Source organism: Centroberyx affinis, unplaced genomic scaffold, assembly GCF_046629955.1.
Source record: "Centroberyx affinis isolate AG114_WGS23_722 - 3 ecotype Tasmania unplaced genomic scaffold, CSIRO-AGI_Caff_v1 ptg007549l_1, whole genome shotgun sequence".
In the NCBI taxonomy this organism is placed as follows: Eukaryota; Metazoa; Chordata; class Actinopteri; order Beryciformes; family Berycidae; genus Centroberyx; species Centroberyx affinis.
The window spans coordinates 74,330-99,849 of NW_027283808.1; the positions used below are offsets into that span (position 1 = coordinate 74,330).

Genomic DNA, 25,520 nt, shown 5'->3' on the forward strand with positions numbered 1-25,520 from the left:
TTAGTTTAAGGTGGAGAACATCAAAATGTTCATTCCTGGAACCTTCAGCTGTTTTTTTTCAGCCACTGTAAAGGGAAAAAACTTAAACACCATTTCATGTTTTTTTCAGTGACTCCAGCATCATCTCAGACAGTTGGTGTTCATGTTCAGGGCCCACCTCCCCAGGAGCTGCACAAAGATGGATTGGTGACTATCACCTGTCTTCTGGTTGGTCTAAATCTTCAGGATTTCTCCATCACCTGGAAAGTGGGTGGCACCACACCTTCTCTGAATGTGCTCACAGAAGCACCACTGAGTCACAGCAATGGGACAGAGACTATGCATAGCTTCCTGAATGTATCAGCAAAGGCTTGGCATGCATATACACAGGTGTCTTGTGAGGGAAAACACAGATGCTCCAGCCAGGGCTACGAGGAGCATATAAGCAAATGCAAAGGTAGCATCACACATGACAATCATAAACTTGACTCCTTTGTGGTTGCTTAATACTGATTCAGAATTTCTGGCAAGTTCAATATAAGAAGGTGAGATTGCATCACAAATTAATAATAATGCTTTCCATGGTAAAAGGTATGCTTGTGCCTACTGTGATAAAATGATTGAATTGAAAAAGCCAAAATAAAAACCCTTGTTAATTGTTCCCCTCTTTTTGTGTTTCTCAAGACCTAAATCCACCAACTGTGAAGATAATACAGCCAACCGACTCTGAACTGTCAGGGTCAAACATCATCACACTTGTTTGCCTAGTCTCTGGGTTCTCCCCGTCTAACATCATAGTGTACTGGGAGAAGGATGGCCACAAGCTGCCATTATCTCACTACACCAACAGCCCTGCTTGGAAATACACAGGCAGCAACACTTATTCAATGAGCAGCAGATTGAACACGTCCCAAACTGAGCGGGACCAGGAACCCACCTATTCTTGTGTCGTTGAACACGAGTCATCTGAATTGCCACTCAAACGCACCATAGAAGATGTGTTTGGTAAGCAGAGAATCAATATCTTGTCCATCTTGGTGTTGTCCATCACATGTTAGATTGATATTACCTTCTAAAATTGTACAAAAGTATATGTAGATCAAGACTGTGAATGAATGGATAGGTACTCTGTCTTATCTGCCACCTCCCTCCAAAACAATGCTTGTTTCCTGCCAGAATTTTCTGTATTTTGTTAAATCACAGCAACGCTATTTCTGCAAATGATACAGATAACTCTTCATGCAGTTTTGCAAGTACATTAAGCATCTGGTCATATACATAATAATTGTAGATATTCAATATATCAAGATGACCTGTAGCAGACGTGGGTGATATACTATTTGCTCTATTTGTTACCAATTGTTTCTACTGAGTTTGATAACTGTGGACAAAACCTACATTTTTTTCTTTGCTCAAATAACTCCCCCACTATCACTCTTTAATAATTAATTACTTATTGTTGAAAGTCGGCCACCACTGTATCAGCCTGCTGACATGTTGATAAAAAAATAATCTCCAATATGCCTAGTAGATATTTCACCATTATTCCTTCTCCATGACCTTCCTCAGTATCAATTCATAACAACGTTCGTGTGACTATATTCCTCAGCCTCAGTGACCCCCTCCCAACCTGCAGCCACCTTGCTGCAGGGTGCTGGTGAGCTTGTGTGCCTGGTGTATGGCTTCAGCCCTGCATCCATCAACATCACCTGGCTTCGTGATGACGAGCCACACCGGTTGGACTACAACACCAGTGAACCCCACAGAGGCCCAAAGGGGAAATTCAGCATCCAAAGCCGACTTCGTCTGTCCCCAGTCGACTGGCTACCTGGGGAGGTCTACACCTGCAGGGTGACGCATGCAACCATCACCTTGGCCCTGAATATATCCAAACCAGGTGCCAGTTTGTCCATCGATTCACATATCTTTGATGATAATAATAATGAACTATATTTACATAGCACTTTTCAAAAAACTGAGTTTACAAAGTGCTTTACAGAGAGTTAGAGAAACAAAACACAGAACAAACAATAATGGTAACAACACAAGATTAAAGACAAGAAAAACAATTGCATAAAGGCCGGTGTGTAAAAGTGTGTATTGAGAAATTATTTTAAAGAAGACACTGATTTTGTTACACCAATTTGCTCGGGCAGACTGTTCCACAGTGTAGCGGTTATAATACCCGATCACCTTTTGTTTTCAGTTTGTTTTCTTGCATATTAAAGACTGAGGCAGTCAAAATACTTTTTGGCTTGTAATGTGATAATTTCAATGTTGATAATAGTCAACTCACAAATCTCATTTCAATCTGTTTCATAGAAATCATGGAGGAAGGCTGTTTCGTTGATGAGAACAATCATGATGCTATCAATCAAGACTTGGGTGAGGGGAACTGGTACATGACTGTCACCTTCCTCCTGCTTTTCCTCGTCTCCCTCCTCTATAGCATTTTGATGACCCTCATTAAGGTGAGAATATGGAGTTTTGAATGTTTAAAGTGGTTTTGCAGCAAATACAATGTTTGTGTGATGTCCTGTATGAGGTCCCTCTCTCTCTCAGACACACATATATATATACAGTATATAGGCTATACATATCTCTCTCCCTCATTCATATTTTAGTATATTTTTATATATGCATGCATTAAAAGTGTTGCATTTGTCTTAAAATTGTGCACATGACTTAAACAAAAGTGGCAGCAGATGACAGATACCTGACAGATTTCCCCATATTTTTCCTTTCAGACTAAATGATGAAGACCCCAGGAAAGATCCTATTTTATGACCTGAATGTGGATTTTTATTTTTGAGGCCATATATCTAGTTTGGTTGATCCATTTTCATTATGTTTGCATATTTCATTTACTGTATTTTATATAATTTGTTTATACTATAAATACCATTTCTCTTAAGACTATGTTGGTAGTCTGTTATACTTTCACCTCATTGAATAAAATTAAACTAGCGATTACACAAACTTGCATGTCAATTATTCTTAAAGTGCTTGATATGAAACACTATTTACTCTACATACACATACTGTATGACTGACTACGTTTACATGGACTGCAATAATCCGACTATTGACCTTATTCTAAATAAGACAACATTTCGATTAAGGTGTTTACATGAGTTGCTTATAGAATATTCCATTCATATTTCTGTTTACATGCTACAGAGCATAGTCCAATTGATGACTGAAGACGCACGCCCACATTACGTCCCTACGTCCTACGTCAGAGTTTCCCTCGGAATTTAACCTAAAACCCTTTCTGTCATGTTGCTACTGTGGTAGAGACAACATTTTGGGACTTCTTTTTACCGGTGGCAGTCATCTTTTCTTCTGTAAACATGTTCGCAACACTCGCTGGAAGCTAGAGCATGCGTCGTCAAGCAGTTGGATTGCCGTACGTGTCGAAAATGCTGCGAAAACTCTAAAATTGTTATACTCCACATGACTTAATTCGACTATTGCTTATTGTGACTATGACCTTATTCGGGTTAAGGTAATCAGAAAATGCTGTTTACATGGCAGTTTCTTATTCAGAGTGTTGTCTTAATCGGGTTAATATCGGAATATTGCAGTCCATGTAAACGTGCTCACTGCCCCAGCATCAGTTGTAGTCTCACTGATCACCTGTATTACTGACATCGTCCACAAGAGGGAGACATGGCTCTGCATTTAGCAGTAGTGATTTGCCAATTCCCATGTGAAAGGCTAGTCATGTGTAGTAATGTGCGCTGGTATGTATGCAGATGCTCACAGGTCTGAAATCAACTGGAAATATTAAATGGCAAAATGCCAAGGGGCCGGCGACAGGGAAGCAGGGCACCGTGCCCAGCAGGCTGCCCTAGAGCATCTCCCTGTCTAACCTTCCTTTCAACTGCAAAAGGCTTGGACATATATAGCTAATGTCTGTAAAGATAAGAGAAGATGTGCCGGGGGGTAGGGGGGTTTAGAGAGGGAGTACAGCCAAAGTGCCGTAATTGTGGGGTGCCCACAGTGTGGCTTACTGGGGTCCAGCATAAGAAAGTCCAAAATACAATTTCTGCTCAGATACAATTTCTATTCAGAGTTAAAGAGTAACTTCACACCAAACCCAGATCTGTGTAAAGCCTGACATCTAATGGTAAAAAGCATGCTACTGAAATTGCCAATTGGCTTTGGTGCTGGGTGATGTCACCACTTTTTGTACTCTATAGAAGGTGACATCACCTGGCACCATCAGCTAATATCAGAGAATGATAGCCAGTGGACAGTGAAGACACAACAACACACACACACACACACACACACACACACACACACACACACACACACACACACACACACAATGATACATGGGAGGGGATGTGATTAACTTTTTTAAAATGTTGGTTAATTGATGATGAAACCTGCAATAAGTGATTTCAGACCCTATAACCTATTGCCGGAATGGGAGAAAATTGCTAAATATTATTGCAACTACATAGCACTCAGTAGAGTGCATACCTCCACCAACGCTATGCAGTTGTTAATATATGCCAGTTCCACATGTCGGATTTTCACCAAACATTAATAACTTTATGCCTGTTATATGCCTGTTCAAATTCTAGCCACTTTTACAGACCCCATGAAGTTGCATGGAGAGTGTGATTTGCTTCCGTGTATTGACGTATTTCTGAATGAAACATAAAGCTGGAGGGACTTATTTGAATATTGCCAAAGCGGGCTCGCCAATGTCAAACCCTCTCATATCAAACATGGACAGCAGTCTACACTCGGTTCTGGAGGAATATTCTCCACCTCTGTTGCCCCGTCTGGGAAAAGAGTTGCAAAAACACGTTTACTTCATAAATACAAAGATACTGACATATTTCCATGTAATTGAAGCTAAGAGATCAGTCATGTGAGACAGAGGGGGGTCTAACAGCCCAGTAAATGAGTACTGTAGGATTTTGTACAGCTGCTCAACCAACTCCAGTTACCATGTTGCTAGCTCCCATATTGTGAGCTGAACTGAGCTGACATGCAGGAAAAAGTTAACATGTCTAACATGCAAGGTTACTTAATTTTACATGGCCTTGTGAGTGTCTAACTGATGACAGATGATGGAACATTAGGCCTCATTAAGATGAAGAGTTTCAAAGTGAAGGTAAGCACTAACCAGCATGACTGTTTTGAGAGGAAGAATAATGTCTCACTATTAGGCCATATGGTCATTTTGTTTTTTGTCATTCAAGTGGATTTTATAATATACTGTTAATTAAATGCAAAGGTATAGACTTGCTGTACCTATACTTACATACTAGCTATTGAGTAGATTTTGCCTTTTTATACTAACCAGTAAGTAGATTTAGCACTGTGCTATGGTGCTTTTGACTACTGAGGCAAGGGAACAGCAGTAACTGTTTCATCGGGTAAGAATACTCAACTTAAATAATCAGTGAATCAGTGAAACAGAAGTAATAGCTTTTCATAATAATTTAATGTCCGTACTGTTCCGTATCTGTCATGGACGCTATTAGCAAAACTGATGGGTGTTTATTTAATTCAAACCTTCCACCGATTTCAAATATTGTCGGTGGTTATTTTAAGAATACTGTTGAATCTCTGAACTGAATTTACCTACAATATATTGACTGATAACCAAAAACTAGCACAAATAATATAATTGAGGGAGGTTAATATGTTCCTTTCCTCAACTACCCTCCAAATAAATGGAATAGTTTAACATTAAGCTGCAATTGGCTTCTCTTTGCTATCTCCAATATTTAAGAGGAATGTCTGTACTATGGCATTTAATTTTTATTTCAATATCTTGATGATACACTTTGTTTCCCTCTCTCAGCCACATCAACTGCCCCCTCAGTGTTTCCTCTGGCACAATGTGGTTCTGGGACTGGAGAGACGGTCACTCTCGGCTGCCTCGCCACCGGCTTCACTCCTGCCTCAGTGACCTTCGCATGGGCCGATTCCAATGGAGCTGCCCTGACCGACTTTGTTCAGTACCCTGCAGTTGAGAGAAACAACTTGTATACAGGAGTCAGCCAGATCCATGTCAGGAGAGCAGACTGGGACCAAAGGAAACATTTTACTTGTAAAGTGACACATGCAGCAGGAAACAAATATACCTCCTTCGGAAAAAAAGGTAAGATTCATGTAAACTATTATATGTATTTATTTAATCAAACTAATTTACTTGTTTAGTATATTGGTTTGCAAATCTATGCAGCATAGAAATTTGTGTATTTTTATTCACAGTGATTTCAAGTAAGCTAAATCAGTCCTAATAATATATATATTTTCATTTTTATTCGTAAAGTGTATAACAGTTTTATTTTTCTAAAAAAAAAAAAAAATGGTTGATTATACAAAAATGTATTAACAGCAATATTGAAAACTGGGCTAATGTCGGACAAATTTGGTCAACTGCTATAGAGTAGAATACAGTGACAAATACAGAGCATTTTCATGTAATTTTTTGATTTTGAAACACTGCAGTGTACCTCACCAAAGAAATTTAATCCCAGAAATGTATTCACTAAATTGGTTTTGTAAATTCTGCTTACAAATGTTAGATGCAGGGACTTTGCCACACCTCAGGGTTTAGTGAATTGATGCCCCTGAGGAACCAAGTGTAATTCTAAGTGATGTCTTATTTCAGTTATACATGCATGTATTGCACAGAAAAGGAAACAATAACTGAAGTGTTTTAGAAATAAATAACTAAAATGTTTCCTGACTAGTTCAAAATAGCAGCAAATTAGACACAAAGGACAGCATAATAATTCTCATATATTGTCAGTGTGATTATTACAAAATCACATATCCTTACATATCTATGAATATTGTACTGTTAAAAATCATAACGTGCTGAGTGAGCAGGTGTACAGTAAGGTGGATTTTTCCAGAATGGAGAGGCTGAAGCTTGCCCACGCAAACTGAGTTGTTGGCTCAGTCAATTTTATTTCCTGCTCATCTATGTCGTCTGCACTCTGCTTTTACAGATTATGGCAATATGTTCTGCTTCCTTTCATATACTTTCATAACCCATGTTGTTTCCTTTCCATGTCTGCCTGCACTTTTACTCTATTTCAATGAACATTCACTATTCAAAAAATGTTCAGTCAAAGGCTGGTTTAAATCTGTTTATGTTAACTTGCCTTACAGTCAGTGTATATGCAGAAGCATCAAAGCTCTACTTTTGACACTTACAGAACATTTGAGTAACAAACCAAGTGCTAATCTGAGGAGTGTACTCCATATGTGCACATGTATGCTAAAGTTGCATAAAGCTACATAAAAAGTCACATGAATCTAGTTTTAATCTTCATTGTAGCACATTGTCCACCTCTGCTTCTGCATATATATCATTCCCTGCTTCTGCATACATATATTTGTGTATATGTTTGTTTTTCAGTTGTGCATCATCCGCTGCCAACTCTCAAAGTGTTCGTCTCCTCTAATGAGGAGGTGGAGACTGAAAAGATGGCTTCCTGTTTTGCCATTGATTTTTCATCAAAAAATCATGAGATCAAATGGCTGAGAAATGGAAAGGAAATCAACGACAAAACATCTAAGATCATCAACACACCTTCTTTTGAAAGTGGGACTGACAACGGAACTTTGTTCAGTGCAGCAAGCTTTCTCAAGGTAGATGAGAGTGCTTTGACTGATGGGGACATTTCTATATTTACATGTGTGTTTAAGCAAGGTGACAAAAATGTGACCGAAACTGTGATCAGCGACCCTGGCTGTGAGTAAAATATATATTTTTTTTGTAATTGTAATTGCAATTCCAATGGTTTTACAGCCATGACAGTTTTGTAAATGCTCATTAATTCCTCTGTCAACAGGTCTGCCAAATAAAGATGACCCAATAGAAAAGATAGAGATCTTACCCCTCTCACTAGAGGAGATGTTTGTCAACAAAAAAGCAGAACTTGTATGTCACGTTTTTTGCAAAAAGTGGAGCCATTGATTCTGTTAAGTGGAAGGACCAACAGGGAAATGACATACTTGAGAACAAGAACAAGACTAAAATCTCTGCAGATAGGAGACGCTTCAGCATTGTAGCTGATGTCACGTATGAGGAGTGGAGGAAGGGGATACAATACTACTGTGTTGTTAAGCATGCTGATTTGTTCCAACCAAAGAGGGTGCTCTTTGAAAGGAAGAACGGTAAGCAAATTTTCTTTGTGCATTAAAAGTCTGTTTGAGTGCCTTTGACAAATTTCCATCCATGTGATCATTCAAGTTTATGAGATGTCTTTATGAATGTATTTTATAGAAGAAATGCAGAATAAGAGGTGTTCTTATCTGTGGCAAGAGGGCCTAATTGTTCTCTCATGCTTGCAGGAGGAGCGCCTAAGCGTCCGTCAGTTTTTCTGCTGCCGCCAGTAGAACAAACTAGTAACGATACGGTGACCCTGACTTGTTATGTGAAAGACTTCTACCCCAAGGAGGTTGTGGTGTCTTGGCTTGTTAATGATATGGCAGTAGATTCCAAAATGTATGCGTTCAGTACCACAAACCATATAGAAAATAATGGATTGTACTCTCTTTATGGCCAGCTAACGTTCAGCCATGACCAGTGGAAAAGCAATGAAGCCGTGTATAGCTGTGTAGTTTACCATGAGTCTATGATGGACACAACTCGAGTCATTGTCAGGTCCGTGGTGGAGAGAACATGTGACAAACCCAACATGGTCAACCTCAACATGAACATCCCAAGTTGCAAGGCCTAGTAGATGTTGTGTTGTGTCGCTGTGTCTTATGCCCTGTTTGTTATGTTTGTTACTTGTGATATGACATGCTGTTTGTCTTTTAAATGCAGATTCAAAATCAAAATAAAAAATGTCCTTCATAACTCTGTTGATGCAGTTGATATGCCTATTTAACGATCATTGAGTGCCACATGTTCAATTGAAATACAAGTTTAAAAAAGGTTAACTGTCACAGTACCATAGGACAAAACGTTGGGCATTCCAGACTGTGGTAACACAAGGTTGTAGATATCATTATATTTATGATTGAAACTATAGTGATGACAATGTAACATTTTTTCTACAGCAAAATGTCATTCACTTCAAAACAAACCACACAGATCACTGACTGTAAGAATACAAAATGCCCCAAAAAATATCAACAAAATCATATTTGTTCATTTTTATGTGTAGTTGGTGCATTAATTGTTCCTGTGTTTTGTCTTTGTGTGCTTGTGTTCAATCTACTGGGTCTTGTCCTTCCCACAAAATAGTCTGTTTAAGATCTAACTCAGCTGCTGTGATCTCTCAAATTATCATTGCACATTAAGGATTTACTATACCAATTCACAAGCCAAGCCACATGCATGCCACAGCATAACATGGGGTCTTTCAAAAGCAATTCAGGATCATTGTAACGGCTAGTGTTGCCACCATTTTACAAAAGATTAGCTTAATATCAAAAAGGATTTAATTAGTGATAATAATAATAATAATAATAATAATATCCAATACTATACCCAATAGATGAGAACTGTGCCAATGAATATCTAGAGGTAAAGCTGTCTAGCCACTTCTTACCATAAAATATTGATTGAAGGATTCATTCAGAATAGTCATTGATACTTATAAAGGGTGTTGTGTCTTTTGCAAGCCTGAGTGTTATTCTCAATGACTGCCAGGTGCATAGAAGAACACAGCAGAAAAACACCCACACACCATTTTAAGCTGCATGTCAATGTCTCAGACCAAAACATGTGTTTAATCATTTAATTATTTAATTTCAAAGGAAAGACAGTTTGTGGGCGTACACAGTGTGTCAGAAGCAACTACCAAGTATCAAGCTTCTACCAAAGCTGTTTCCATAGCATCACAAGATCATTCTCATACCAAAACTGTCAAAACTGAGAACCATAGGTGTGACTGCCAATGTAACACCACTTTCATCTCTATATGCAGTTTGTGAGTGTGAGTTTCCGTTTCTGACTGACAACAAATGTGGTGATGCCACGGAGACAGACAACGATAGCACGGACAACACAGCCCCTACCTTCATCATCCTCTTCCTCATCACTCTGCTGTACAGCATTGGAACCACTGCTATCAAGGTAGTAATGGTTTTAAAAGTTAGGGTTCCATGCAGCATAGCTATAATGTGTTTCATTTTAATTTAACTCTGTATACTCCAAAACAATTAGACTGGATAACTGGATAAAGAAAAGCTTTGTTAATTATTATTCAAACAACAATGATGTTAGACAATGATGACCATAAGGTCATTAAAGGGTAGCTGCAGTAGAAGTAATATCAGTCACTTTACTTGAATTGTTGGTTATAAAACATCCTATGCTCATCATGAGGATGTTATAATTCCATAATAACTGCATCAGAACATGTCATTATGCCTTATGAATATAGTTTGACTCACAGAACTTGAACGGATAGAAAGGACACTTCCATCATGGTCATCATGGTATCATGATGATCATAATGTTCTTTGGTCATCTAACATGGCTTCCATGGAATATTGATAATGTTATGTAAATGAGCATTGTCCCATGTGTGGACAGAACATAAGACTCAGAAGGTTAGAATGTTGTCTTACAAACAAAATAATTATATATCGGTTTCAGTGGTAAATACATTGTTTATAACTCATAATCTGGTCCTACCAAATTAATAATGAATTATAGTGTATTATGACATTTTCTGATGCCACTGTCATGTAATTTTAATGAATTTATGAGGTGATGATATGTTGCAAAAAATAAATATAGAGGTGCCAGTAGTAAATATATTATTTAATATGTACCTCATTCCCACCACTTACCAGATTAATGATTTATTATAGTATATTATGACATTTCCTAATGCAGTTGTGATGTAATTGTAATGTGCTTATGATGCACATATGACTAATACTGCATTATAACCAACAATTTAAGAAATGTATTAATGAAATGTCATAAGTAGTAGTAGTGATTTGATTGTTTTTGACAATAATAATAGTGCTGATACATGTTTTTTTCTGTTTTTCTTCTTTTCAGGTCAAATGAAAAAAACTGATGAACTGTCTGTTTAAAAACATATTCTCATATTTTCACATATTAATCCTTACTGTATTCATAGTGTCCTGTAACTATTCACTATTGCATTTTTTCTAATTTTAATTATATAGAGTTATGTCCTTGTTGAAAATAAACATTTAACTGAAAATAACCATTTAAGCAATTGTGTTTGATCTGTAAACTTGTTTCTCTCTTCCACTAGTGAGATAGTTATTTTATTTGTATTTTATTTTTATATATTTAATTGTTTCCAGTTTTACTTTTAAATGATCTATAAATATCACTCAACAGTACATAATGTTTTTTTTTTTGTTTTTTTTATGTTTCATTTTTGTTTGGATATTTGTCTGCTTCGGTTTTGTTCATCAGCTCTCCAGCACCTGGAATCAACAGACCATGTTCAAGTCAATATGCAAATACAAAGATATTACATTGTGGTGGTAATAATAGACCAGAGAACTAAAACTTTGAGAAGTCATGTAACAAAATCGGGTAGATAACTTGTATGTAAACAGTTGTGAGATATTTAAATTGTCAGTATATTTCCCTTACTGGCATGACCAGACTTCACACCTGGTGTCTGTGATGCACCGTTGCTCACTGTCATGTTTCACTTCTGTATTTGGGGTGCTTTTTTGGGACCTGGGTGTTACTCAATGCTTCCGCTTGCTGCCTGCCCTGATCGCTCTGCCCTGTCCTGCTGCAACATCTGTGCAACAGACCTCCAGCTCCATCTCCACCTGACTTTAAGCACCAGCCAGTGTAAAAGTACAACTCTGCCATCTAGCCTAAGTACAAGGATATTACACTTAGGATTGAGACTGTAGAGATGGTTAGTTGACCAAAATCTAAAGGTATGTATAACTTGCTTAGAGCTTGAAATCAGCTCAGGATTTTGAAAATGTACACAATCCATCAAACGTTTAGACTGAACTGAAAAAGAACATACTCTGTCTGGGAAGGAGTTCGGGGCCTCACCAGTTGGACTCGTCTGCATCCTAAGTGGCTTCTTTCCAAACCAGCTGAGTGTGGAGTGGCAAATGGACAACCAGGCTCTAAACACCATGCCAATCCAAAAGAAGCTGCAAAGTGTGGAGGGAGTAGAGAAAACCTTCAGTCTGAGCAGTCAGATTGAGCTGTATATGGATAAGTGGGCTCAAGTGTTACATGCAAGTCCAGCCACAACAAAGTTGAATTCACAAGATCTATCAGTGTGGCTACCTGTCTAACAGCACACTATGAAAATTGCTGCATCACTACACACAACTATATTTATATGTTGTTCATAATGTTACAGCAGCGTATTGATGTCACAGTGGGAAAAAAATATAGCCTCAGTATCTCGTTATAACAAGAAACTTTTCTTGTTATAACGAGATATCAGCTTGATTGTGTCTGAGTCAGGATGAGTTGAGTGAGTCTGATTGTTGTTGCTGAGTTCTCATTCCATGAGTTTGAGTCAACTTGATTAAATCATGTTAATGAGCCATTCTGAATTCCTCCGATGTCTATAGGCTGTTTTCTCATTAGGGTATAGATTTTTTTCTCACTTTGAGATGAGTTGGTATGTCGCAATAACGAGAAAAGATGTCATTATAATGAGAAAGAGACCTTTTTTTTCAGTCTGACATCAGTGCTGCCGTAATTTTTATTTTTTTTTTACAAATAATACAGGAAGACGGTACAGTAACGTACAAAACAAAACAACATCTGTACAGCGATACATCATTCCTTATAAATGCATAATAACATATAGAGGGTGTACAATAGGACACGTATAACAAGACAGACAAAAAAAAAATAAAAAGATAAGACAAACAAAACTAAATATACCGAGCTGGAGTGGTGATGGGCTGCACATTGCTTGGTTAATTGATGTCTGTTGTTGTGAGGGAATGTTAGTGTTTAGTCTTTCCAGTTTAGTAATATGGTCTTCTTGGCAATGGTTAATGATATTAATATGAAGGGTTTGAGATGTTTGGGAAGTTGTAATGTGGAGGTGTCACCCAATAAAGCAATGGTGGGGCACAGGGGGATGTCGATAAAATAGGCCACGCCCATCGTGGGGGAAACCACTGCACCCTCTCCATTGACCTTGTGTGTCTGAATGTACATCATTGTCATTATTCTCCAAATTAAACATGCCTAAAAGCTGTTGTGTGGTGGGGTGCACAGCCAACAAACGTAAAAACCGTGAATTACAGTTTTTTGTGCTCCCGAGTAAGGGAGCCGTTAAGAAAAATGTGGATCCAGGCCATAAGGAGTAAGGTGCTGACAGTGGTACATGGTAGAAGAGAGGGGAAACTTTGGGACCTGAGACTAAGTGCACTTAGAATGTGGCCAGTATTTTGTCACTGGTCAGTAACTTATCTTGTTATATTCTTGTAAGATAACCTGTATGTTAAATGTGTTTAAAAGCTACCATGCTGTCCTAACATTAGGTTGCTACTAAGCTAACATTACTGAGCCAATTCCTCTCTATACAACAGATGAGTTGTGTTCATGTGTGGGTTTCAGGATATTTTGCTCTGTATTGACCTTATTCACACGGCAGCCATTTTGAACTTGGGGTGGGAAACTCCACCTGGAAGATTGGCATAAATCTAGCCTTACTTCAAAACATAGGACTTCAGATAGACCAAACAGTTAACAGCTAGCAACATCGTGTGAATAAAGTCAATTGACTGCCAGTCCAGGGTGCAAAAGTAATGAGAAATCTCACTGACTTGTTAGCTAACGGAAGATAGTTAACTTAGCAACAATCCACTTTAATAACCAATGTCACGTCAGCGTCGCTCAAACTTACAGTCTGAAAAGCATAACTGTATTTAACATTTTTAAATATGAAGTGAAATTATTCAAGGTCAGTTTATTACTACCTGGTGATTAAATTAAGTAGTGGTAAATGTCGAAGTATTTCACTTTAGTCCACTGTGTGGGATCATTTATCCAACTTCACTGGAGTAATGAAAAAGGACATTGACGGAGGCCAATTAAGTTCATTTTCTCAATGTACATTTCCCTCTCTGTTGGAGGCAGTGTGCCAAAATAATTGTTTGATATACTGTACTTGTCTACTCAAAAACAGGAAAAACCTTGTCAGGCTGTCCGTATCTGAGATTAAGATCTAAGATTTCCTCCCGACCGTCGCTTTTGCCAGTTTGTTAACGATATTGTTTTCCCCCACGGTGGGCATGGCTTTCGAAGTGTGACATGCTCTGCAGTGTGTCTATAGCCTGCCCATGACCTCCGACCAGAACCCATGAACATATGGGCAGAGCCAGAGAGCGTGGAAATAATTGTCTATTGAGCTTGGACAGTGTGAACATGTATTATTTTGGATGAAGCCCATACGGAAAAGTTTGTGGGTAGTAATGTGGGTTCTATGAAGGACTTTATACTGTATTAGTTGAATTTTGGAATTGCATGTCATTGAAAATATGTTATTGCATATACTTTGCCAATTGATTTTGTGATGGGGGTTATTTATGTCTATGGACCATTTGTCAATTGGAATTGATATAGAGCTGTCTTCTGATGTTAAGAGTTTGTAAATTTGAGCTAATATTTTTTGAGGTTTGAGGGATTGTAGCTTTAGATATAGGGGGGAGCTATGATTATTAACATTTCTGATGTTAATCTTTTTCTTTATGACTTTTTTTAACTGGATATACTGGAAATGGCAGTGATCTGGTATGCTATATTTTCTTTGGATGAGGTCGAAGGTCATGAGCAAGCCATCACTGAATAACTGTCCCAGGGTGGTTACTCCTCTTTGATTCCATGTTGGAAAATGAATGGGTTTGTTGTTAATTTGAAACATGGGATTGTGCCATAATGGAGTATGGGTGGATGGTGAGGGGCTGTAGTGGAGAATGTTGTTTGACTTCCACCAAGCGGTTAGGGTGGTATTAATGGTAATATTATTCTTGCAATTGCTATGGTTTTTTTATTGATTTGTCTATGAATGGAAGATTTGTGATGCCCAACTTTTGAACCAGGTTATTTTCTATGTCTAGCCAGGGTGGATTTGGGTTGCTTGTACAGTGCCGGATGAATATTAACTGATTTGAAAGGAAGTAGTAGAAGAAGTTAGGGGCTCCTAGTCCTCCGAGTTGCTTGGGTTTTTGGAGAGTGGATAGTATAATTCTGGGTTTTTGCTTTTTCCAGTCAAATTCTGTGACTGCACTATTAAGGGAGGAGAACCAGCCTGGGGGTGGGATGATGGGGGCCATGCTAAACAGGTAGCTGATTTTCGGGAGGATGTTAATTTTTACTGTAGATATTCGGCCAATCAGGTTTAGGGGTAATTTGTTCCATCTTTCTAAATTGTCTTTTAATTCTTGTAACAAGTGGACATAGTTGAGTTTGAACAATTTGTTTAAATTTGGTGAGATGTGAATTCCAAGGTATTTAATGGATTTTGCTGTACGTTTGAAAGGGGAGTCCCTGACCACGGCATCCCAGTTGAGTTTGGTTATAGGTAGAATCTCGGATTTTGTCCAGTTGATGGAGTAGCCAGACACCCTGCTATAGTTACTAATCAGATTATGGACTGATATAAGAGAGGATGAGGGATTTGTGATGTATAGTAGGATATCATCGGCGTACAAACTGATTTTATGGTGATATGACTTTGATTGGATGCCTGTAATATTGTCGCATTGCCTAATGGAGGTAGCCAGGGGTTCAATAAAAAGTGCAAACAGTAGTTGGAATGGATTTGATATATGACCACTGGTTATGACAGATGCAGTTGGTGAGTTGTATAGTGTTTTTTTCCAATTGATGAAATATGACCCGAATCCAAAGTGGTTGAGGGAGGTGAAGAGAAAGGACCAGTCTACCCTGTCAAACGCCTTTTCAGCATCAAGGGATACTATAATGAAGGGTGGATCTTTTGGGGAGGTAGTGTTGTAGTAGTTGATTAAGTTAAATAATCTTGTATTATCTGAGGAATGTCTACCCTTAATGAAACCAGTTTGATCTGTGTGTATAAGTGATGAGATAACTGACTCTAGTCTAATTGATAAAGCTTTGCTTATAATTTTTATGTCCATGTTAATTAATGATATGGGGCGATAGTTGAAGCATTGGGTAAGGTCTTTGTTTGGTTTCGGAATAAGTGTGATATAGGCAGTGTTCATGTGGTGGGGCATAGTGGTATTTTTTTTTTTCTGATATTACTTAATAAGTAATACGCTGCCGTAATAATGTAGAGCAAATTCATTAGTGATGTATCCCTGTGGTTTCTGATAGAATGTGTTCAACATATTAAGTTGCTCTGTGAAATAGTCAGTGTTAATGCTTTTGAGGTCAAATATACTTTGATGAGTTTGCCCAACACTTGTTGCTGAAATGATACAGAATAATATCATAATCATATATTTTTTTTGTGGTGGGATATTAAGGCGACCCATCAATCGAGCTCCTTCTAGCTCCCAGTGAAGAATCAAGACCACAGAAACTATTATGGTCTGGATGGGGCTTTAACCCTCACATTAAATGGCTTTCTGGGTCTCAGCATAGATTTGCATCAACTAATGACATCCGGATGGGTGCAGATGGATGTGTGGCAGTAACCAGTCACCTGAACGTCCCTCAGGGTGGAAAATTGGAGAGGTCTTTACTTGTGAAGTGTCTGACAAGTCTATACACAAAACAGTCACAAAAGACATCATCACAAAAGACAAGGAAAGAAACAAATTCATCCACCTGCAAAATAAGAAAATAATGATTTTACATGTTATGCAATTTATGAAACATCCATTAATAACATGAGACCTTTTACTAATAGTCCTTGTTTAAGGTGGAGTACATCACAGTGTTCACTGGAACCTTCAGCTGTTTTTCTTCAGCTACTGTGAAGGAAAAAACTTAAACACCATTTTCCTTTTTTTCAGTGACTCCAGCATCATCTCAGACAGTTGGTGTTCATGTTCAGGGCCCACCTCCCCAGGAGCTGCACAAAGATGGATTGGTGACTATCACCTGTCTTCTGGTTGGTCCAAATCTTGAGGATTTCTCCATCACCTGGAAAGTGGGTGGGATTAAATCTTCTCTGAATGTGCTCACAGAAGCACCACTGAGTCATAGCAATGGGACAGAGACTATGAAGAGCTTTCTGAATGTATCAGCCAAGACTTGACATGCATATACACAAGTGTCTGTAACCAGCAGCCACCTTGCTGCATGGTGCTAGTGAGCTTGTGTGCCTGGTGTATGGCTTCAGCCCTGCATCCATCAACATCACCTGGCTTTTTGATGACACCACACAGCTGTTGGACTACAACACCAGTGAACCCCACAGAGGCCCAAAGGGGAAATTCAGCATCCAAAGCCAACTTTGTCTGTCCCCAGTCAACTGGCTACCTCATGATGAAAACCTCTGGAAAGATCCTATTTTATTACCTGAATGTAGATTTTCTTATTTTTGATGGCATATAATTAGTTTGGTTAATCCATTTTCATTAGGTTCACATTTCATTTACTGTATTTTATATAATTTGTTCATACTATAATCCTTTCTCTTCATTTTTTTTTTTTTTTTCAGTGTATGTTGGTAGTCTAACATTGGATATATTCTTGCAGCTTAGAAAAATAAAACTTCAGCTGTTGAAAGCAAAGTCTGTCATATTTTCACCTCTTTGAATAAAACGAAACTAGCGATTACACAAACTTGCATGTCAAATATTTTTTTAAAGCGCTTGATATGAAACACTATTTACTCTAGAGCGACACATACTGTATCATTGTCCCAGCATCAGTTGCAGTCTCACTGATCCCCTGTATTACACACATCGTCCACAAGAGGGAGACATGGCTCTGCATTTAGCAGTAGTGATTTGCCAGTTCCCATGTGAAAGGCTAGTCATGTGTAGTAATGTGCTCTGGTATGTATGCAGATGCTCCCAGGTCTGAAATCAACTGGAAATATCAAATGGCAAGATGCAGGGTCACATCCCCTTGACACCACAGAGACTGTCATATTAGGAAGAATGGTGTATGTGGATGACTGTGTTTTTGTACTCTCTCCCTCCCTGTCTCTCTCTCTGTCTCTCTCACACACACTCTACGACTGCGTACAGACTGTGTGTGTGAGTGAGAGCTGCATGTTTGTGTCTGCATTTGTGTACCTTGTGGGTTTGAAGGAATTCACATCTGGGAGGGATGAGACTAAGCTCATCCAGGCTTACCATTGCATACCTCTGGTGTGATCTGGTTCTGTGTGTGCCCCGATTGGCTGGGGACCCTGTGGCATCCAGCCCAAATCTGTGACGCTGTTGCTGGGATGGAGTCACAGCATGCTGCTGCCAGTCGAAGTGCCAAGGGGCCGGCGACAGGGAAGCAGGGCACCATGCCCAGCAGGCTGCCTCAGAGCGTCTCCCTGTCTAACCTTCCACACACACACACACACATCCCACCCCCTCCCATCCTCTTGTGCCAAGCCCCCCCACCCACCCTCTAGGTCCTTGCCTGACCCCATCTCTGTCTCCTTTATCAACCATGGAGAAGTAATGGCTAAGCATCCTCACAAATATTAAAGAACCAATTTCTACAGCTCCAATTGAGGTACAATTGAGCAAGGTTCTCAATACCAAACTGCTCAAATGGAGCAGTCCAGTGGCCAACAGTAGAAGACTGTGGCTGCACTGGGCAGCTCCCAGGTGTGGTGAATGAATGCATGCATGATTAGTCAAATTTACCTGGATAGAAAAGGTTTAAAGAATAATAATTTGAATGGTAATAATAATGAATATAAATAATACTGATTTGTATTAGTTAGGCTAATCATATCGCATTGTATCTTATCTTATCTTATCTTATCATCCCTTCTTTTAACTGTTGTCACCATATCAGTTCAGGAGAAAAATCATGTGAAATAGATGAGGGTCCACAATCCCCCGTGGGGGTCTGTGAGCATATGGCATCATGACTATCCAAATGAGAATCACCATCATTATTGCCACAGTACAGTTTCAATGTCTATATCTGTAGAATACGTCACAGACATGAAAAAAAAAAATTTTTTTTTTACTCAACACTTTCTGTTTCCGTTTCAAATTAAAAGCCCTCTAGTGTTTCTGTGGACAGAATCCCTTCATTTGTTAACACAAGGCTTCGATTGTTAAATATTTGCAGGACCGTGTTGTACGGCTAAATTAGTGGAGTCCCGGCTTTTAATTGTGGAAATACGGTAGTCATAGTAGGCTATAATTATATTATGTTAATAAGTTAAAAGAACATCAGGTGAAGGGCAGTATTTTTCCGGTGTGCTCTCTCTCTCTCTCTCTCTCTGAACGAGGGTAAACAAAAACCACGTAGAAACAAACTCAATGTAGAATTAAAGCTGCAAGCAGCGATGATCGGGCCCTCGCACCTTTGTGCACGTCAGGGTGTGCCGCAGCCGCGGCGTCGTTACTGGACACCGACCAGTCAAAGTGGCCCACACCATGAAAATTCCACGTAAATCAAATGATGATTGTCACACATGGTTTACTTCCTGTTTCCAGTAGGTGGCGCAATGACTAGGACTCCTAATTGGCATGTAGATGTCCTCAGGCCTGGACTCTTGTCTCTCATGTGAAATTTGGTGCAGATTGGACAATGTACACTCAAGTTAACACAGCTTCCTGTTTAATGGCGAAACATCGAAATTTGCCGTGCCGCCAGGGCAACACCGTTCGATGAAAACTCCCAATCTTCACAATGAAGCATCATCAAGGTCTTAAGGCTTTTCTGACCACATTTGAAGTGGATCTGGTCAACCCGCTAGGAGTACAGCACAGTATAAAACATGTAATTTGTTGCCAGTAGGTGGCGCTATGACCATAACTGAATATTGGCATGTAGATGTGTTCAGGCTGGCACCATTATCAATCATGTGAAGTTTGAGCCAGATTTTACCATGTACAGTCGAGTTACACACCACTTCCTGTTTCGTGGTGAAACATGGAAATTCTACGCCTCGCCACGCCCACGCCGTGCGACGGAAACTCAAGCTTTGCACAACTTTTCATCGTTAAGGTCTTTTATACACGCTGACCAAGTTTGACGTGGATCCGATCAACCCCCTAGGAGGAGTTTGTTAAAGTACGACAGAGTACTTTAGACAAGTACATGCGCAAGACCCATTAAATATATAATTTTTCGCCACTTCTGACGTGTGTGCAAAGTTTGTTTTCGAGCACCTTTAGCCCCTCAAAAACGCGATTTTTAATTCCATGAACGAAATACAATAGGGCTTCGCACCAAAGTCGGTGCTCGGGCCCTAAAGATAGGGCTGGAAGGCAACACCGCAGCAGCAACGCTGTCTGTGTGGACACCACAGGCGTGTGAGCGGCAGCAGGTCAGCGTGGTAGCCGTCACGCACAGGTAGAGGTAGGCGATGTAGCCCGGGCGTAATCCCAGTCAACGGCTCTTCTGCGTCTCTCCCTCTCCTCTCGCGCCGTGCACACGCAGGCAGGAGTGAGAGTGAGTACACCCCCCCCCCCCACCGGAAACAGGGTTCCCCCACCTGCCAAATCCCACTTTAACCCCTGGGTGTGGCCTGGTTGGTGATGCTTGAAATGTATGTGTTTGAGCTTCCTCTGTCCTACATTTTTTCTTGTCCTTGCATTCCACTTTCTTTGCACATCAGTGCATGACATCCCTGTCTTTTCCTGTATTACTATTTAACAGGCAGCGGGATTTGAATCCAAGTAATGACCTAGTCAACAGAACATAAACTTTGACCAACTTGATTTTTGCTTTTGACAAGAGGACAATTCTTTAGATGAAAACAAAACAGTGATTGTGATCATACAAAATAATTGGATTGGCTCGCGATCACTCGATTATTAAATTATTGCAGCAGCCCTAATTGGTATGGTATCTGTCTGTTTTACCTTCATTTAGACCTACTGTGCTGAACTTGCAAGTGACTGACCTTCCACAATATAGCAGCTGCGTGGCTACAAGAGCGTCCTGGTCCTGCGATGCATGAACATCCTGCTGTCTGTATGTCCCCTGACATCGTAGCCAAAACCCAAGCTTGGTGATGTGGTACCTTCAGGCTCTGACTAGGCTCAACTTCAGCTTTTAAATAAACAAAGTCATGACCCACAGACTTGATCAGTACACATCCAACTTTATTGCTGTGCAGGTACTGATAGGCTTCAGTATGGTGGCTGAGAGAGCTCAACGCACAAGAAAACACAAATTAAGAAAACATCTTCATCAATTTGACAACACATGCGCTGCAAATACACACAACACAACGTAATATGCAAACGCGCTGTGAATACACAAACGCGCTGAAAATACACAAACACGCTGAAAATACACACAACACAACCAAATAGACAAACGCGCTGCAAATACACACAACGTAATAGGCAAACACGCTGTGAATACACAAACGCGCTGAAAATACACACAACACAAACAAATACACAAACGCGCTGCAAGTAGCACACACGACAACGGATCTTTTTCCAGGGGACACAAAAAAGTGATGAACCCGGCTGAGACACGCTTGTTGTTCAATGCTTTGTGACTTTTGAAGTTATTGAAGTCGGCTACTCGTCAGTGGTGTTGGAAAATGCTAAAATGTAAGTTTTTTTGGTTAATTTTAACACTGTGATTGCATGATTCATTGAACAACAAGCGTGTCCCAGCCGGGTTCATAAATTTTTTGTGTGCCCTGGAAACAGATCCATTGTCGTCTGTGCTACTTAAAGCGCGTTTCTGTATTTGGTTGTGTTGTGAGTAATTGCAGCGCATGTGTTGTCAAATTGATGAAGATGTTTTCTTAATTTGCTTGTGTTTTGTCTATTTGCATGTGTTTGTTGCAGTGCTCTCTCTCGGCCACCGTACTTCAGAGCTTTTTAGGTTGTCATAGCCTCACCATCGCTAGCAACCGAATCAATGAAATAGCTACCGTATGTTCCTTGGCCACTTTTTCATGTCATCCTCCCATCCCTCGATAGAAGAGGGAAGAGGTAAGACGAAATCACCCCGTCTGAACGATGTTTTTTAGTGTTCCCACATCGTCGAATTTAGTATTTAAGCTAGCAATAAGGATGACAGCCGGTCGAATGTTTACAGCGGAAGACCTTCCCATGCATCATAGCATAGTACTGATGTTTACAAGACATTATTCCATTTCAGAGACTTAGAATTTATAATCTGTTATGATACATTAGAGAAGTTCTCTATGTGTCTTAATAACTGGCTAAGGTTTGGTAGTTATGTGCTGTGTAATCCAGAATCTTCTTTCACAGTTGTCACTGTGGTATTAGGGTCCAACCCGGTCTCACGGCAGTTCGTGAAATAGTCACGTAATTTAATCTATTGATTCGTGTTCATGGACACGATTTTTCCATTTTTTTCGTGTCACTCAGCACGACTTTCAAACTAATGTATTTCAACTGGAAGCATCTTTCGTGCCTGCACCACGTTTATTTTCTGTCAGTCGGGACTCGGGAGCACCCAGGAGCCTCAGCGGCCGTTACTATGGTGAAGCAAGACGCCAGCTGAAGTCGTAACAAAACCTATGATATCTTTAACATTTCTCAACACAAAAACACGAAAGTGTCCTTGATAACTCAACAATACGATAGGTTATTTTTATGGCCATCCGTTTAAATTATTTCACCTTCGATTCTAAGAAATCAAGTTTTTTTGTCAGTTTTGGTACGATAGCAGAGGCTGGCCTACCCAAGAGCCTCAGCGGCCGTTACTATGGTGAAGCAAGACGCCAGCTAAAGCCGTAGCAAAACCTATTATATCTTTAACATTTCTCAACACAAAAACACGAAAGTGTCCTTGATAACTCAACAATACGATAGGTTATTTTTATGGCCATCCGTTTTAATTATTTCACCTTCGATTCTGAGAAATCAAGTTTTCTTGTCAGTTTTGGAATATAGCGGAAGCTACATTAGCCGAAATTACCCATGACCCTCAGCGACTGTTACAATGAAAAACGATATAAAATATATATCTACTGAATATATCAAATATGTAGTACAGCCGAACTAGTAATTACACTGCATCTAGACTTGGCGTGTTCGACTCCTGTTTTGGCTAAAATATCTGAAATAAACCGACATCTTTACTTTTTCTTAACATAGATCATCTAGATGCTGTGTAATTACTAGTTTGGCTGTACTACATATTTGATATATTCAGTAGATATATCTTTTTACAACCCTAGATTTACAACCCTAATTTGAAAACCGGAAGAACTACAACTCTCGGCTGATTTGTATCAAGCTGCACGGCGCGGCTCTAGGGAATTGTAGTTTCTAAATATTATTAGTGTTTTTCCTAGAATTGGAAGTTGTAAATACAGAATTGAGAGTCCACTGAGGAGTTTAAGTGGATGGTAAATGCATTTGTGTTATCAGATTTTAAATATCTAATTGTTAAATGGGTGAAAATTTATTTTAACCATATTTGACAGTGCCCCCAGTTATTGACTATAGTCACATGACAGCTGAGGTCAAGAACTCTCTGTAACAGCTGGTCCCATGTCTGTAACCCCTTTTGTTGCTGAATTATAAGCCATCAAACATGCACCGAGGTCAAGGTTCAAAGGACAGTATTTCAAAGCAGGAGCCATGTAGAATCTTCATACTGACATATGTTACTCTCCAGGTCGAGACCTTTCCAACAATGTATTTTGTTTAGCTCTACGACAAAGAAACAAAAAGCTTCATTTTATATATTGGGCCTTCAACGTGCTCTCTGAAACTAGGCCTGGGATGGCTTGTGTCCCTGAAATGAGAAAATTAAAACTTTGTCGTAGAGCTAAACCAAATTATTTGTCGTAGAGCTAAACCAAATTATTAGAGTTATCAAGGACACTTTTGTGTTTTTGTGTTGAGAAATGTTAAAGATATAATAGGTTTTGTTACGGCTTTAGCTGGCGTCTTGCTTCACCATAGTAACGGCCGCTGAGGCTCTTGGGTAGGCCAGCCTCCGCTATCGTACCAAAACTGACAAAAAAACTTGATTTCTCAGAATCGAAGGTGAAATAATTAAAACGGATGGCCTTAAAAATAACCTATCGTATTGTTGAGTTATCAAGGACACTTTCGTGTTTTTGTGTTGAGAAATGTTAAAGATATCATAGGTTTTGTTACGACTTCAGCTGGCGTCTTGCTTCACCATAGTAACGGCCGCTGAGGCTCCTGGGTGCTCCCGAGTCCCGACTGACAGAAAATAAACGTGGTGCAGGCACGAAAGATGCTTCCAGTTGAAATACATTAGTTTGAAAGTCGTGCTGAGTGACACGAAAAAAATGGAAAAATCGTGTCCATGAACACGAATCAATAGATTAAATTACGTGACTATTTCACGAACTGCCGTGAGACCGGGTTGTGGGGTCATTCATAATGCTTTATAACCCCAATACCAAACCTTAGCCAGTACCACCAGATTTAGAGATGTTTTCAGGCTCTAGATAGGCCTACTTTCTATATATTAATATATTCTGCTGAAATCTCAATCATTCTTTACCTGTGGGTCAAATTTAACCAAAATATTGCCTTTGTACAATGAACATTCATTTTCCAGTTTCACTAAACAATAACTGAGAGTCCAGTCCAGTACTATCCTCCCTGCCTGTGAGGAGGAGTCAATGCAAAACTTAGATGTCTTCCATCTCTACTTATCTGACTGCAGAGAGGATGACAGAGAACAGTGGCCACACAGTTTAACATGATGGGCTATAGGACAGGACTGCTGCTTTTAACTATCTGCTGGGCAGGTGAAGCTTTTGACTAATCTTGATTTGAAGTTGTCTTCATTAAAGTTACTAACTTAATGCATGTGATGGTTTTCTTTGTTGTCTTGACAGGTGCTGATGGTCAGACTCTGACAGAATCTGAACCAGTGGTTAAAAAGCCTGCAGAATCCCACAGATTGACCTGTACAGCCTCTGGATTCACATTCAGTGACTACTGGATGCACTGGATCAGACAGGCTCCTGGAAAAGGACTGGAGTGGGTTGCCTATATCTATAGCGATGGTAGGAGCACCTGGTACTCTCAGTCAGTCCAAGGCCGGTTCACCATCTCCAGAGACAACAGCAGACAGCAGGTGTATCTCCAGATGAACAGTCTGAAGACTGAAGACTCTGCTGTTTATTATTGTGCTCGAGATCCACAGTGACACATGAGGGGGCAAAGCTGTACAGAAACTTAACAAGTCAAACCAAGTCAGAGAGTTGCTTTCTGCACTTAATTTTCACAGAATCAACTCCATTATATGACAATATCAACACACTTAGAGAAGCACAGTGTCAATAAAACCACTACTTTATTGGCTCAGACTGTTTTGTGTAAAGCCTTGAACACAGTTTTATAGGCATATTAAAAAAAAAAAAAAAAAAGCTTATATACAGTATATCTGCAGTCCTGTGGTACTGTACAGCTCAGTGAGTAGAGCATGGACCTAACCTCACCACACTTAGTCATTTGATTCCCACTGGGGCAGCCCATGCTAAGAATACATG

At 39.6% G+C, this 25,520-nt stretch overlaps 1 protein-coding gene, 1 pseudogene and 1 gene segment (V, D, J or C); all 3 read left to right on the top strand.

Moving 5' to 3' along the window:
• The window catches only part of LOC139639667 (uncharacterized), a 184,954-nt gene that overhangs the window by 73,819 nt on the left and 85,615 nt on the right, over positions 1-25,520 (top strand). The gene's annotated exons all lie outside the window — the stretch shown is intronic.
• On the top strand, positions 561-14,283 carry LOC139639673 (immunoglobulin heavy constant mu-like). The segment is given in 12 exon segments: positions 561-570; positions 664-984; positions 1,589-1,876; positions 5,316-5,381; positions 5,813-6,112; positions 7,385-7,724; positions 7,880-8,145; positions 8,323-8,710; positions 9,604-9,626; positions 9,909-10,057; positions 12,040-12,167; positions 14,253-14,283. Coding segments are annotated over 12 exon segments (2,310 nt in total).
• Positions 15,761-25,177, top strand: LOC139639674 (uncharacterized; annotated as a pseudogene).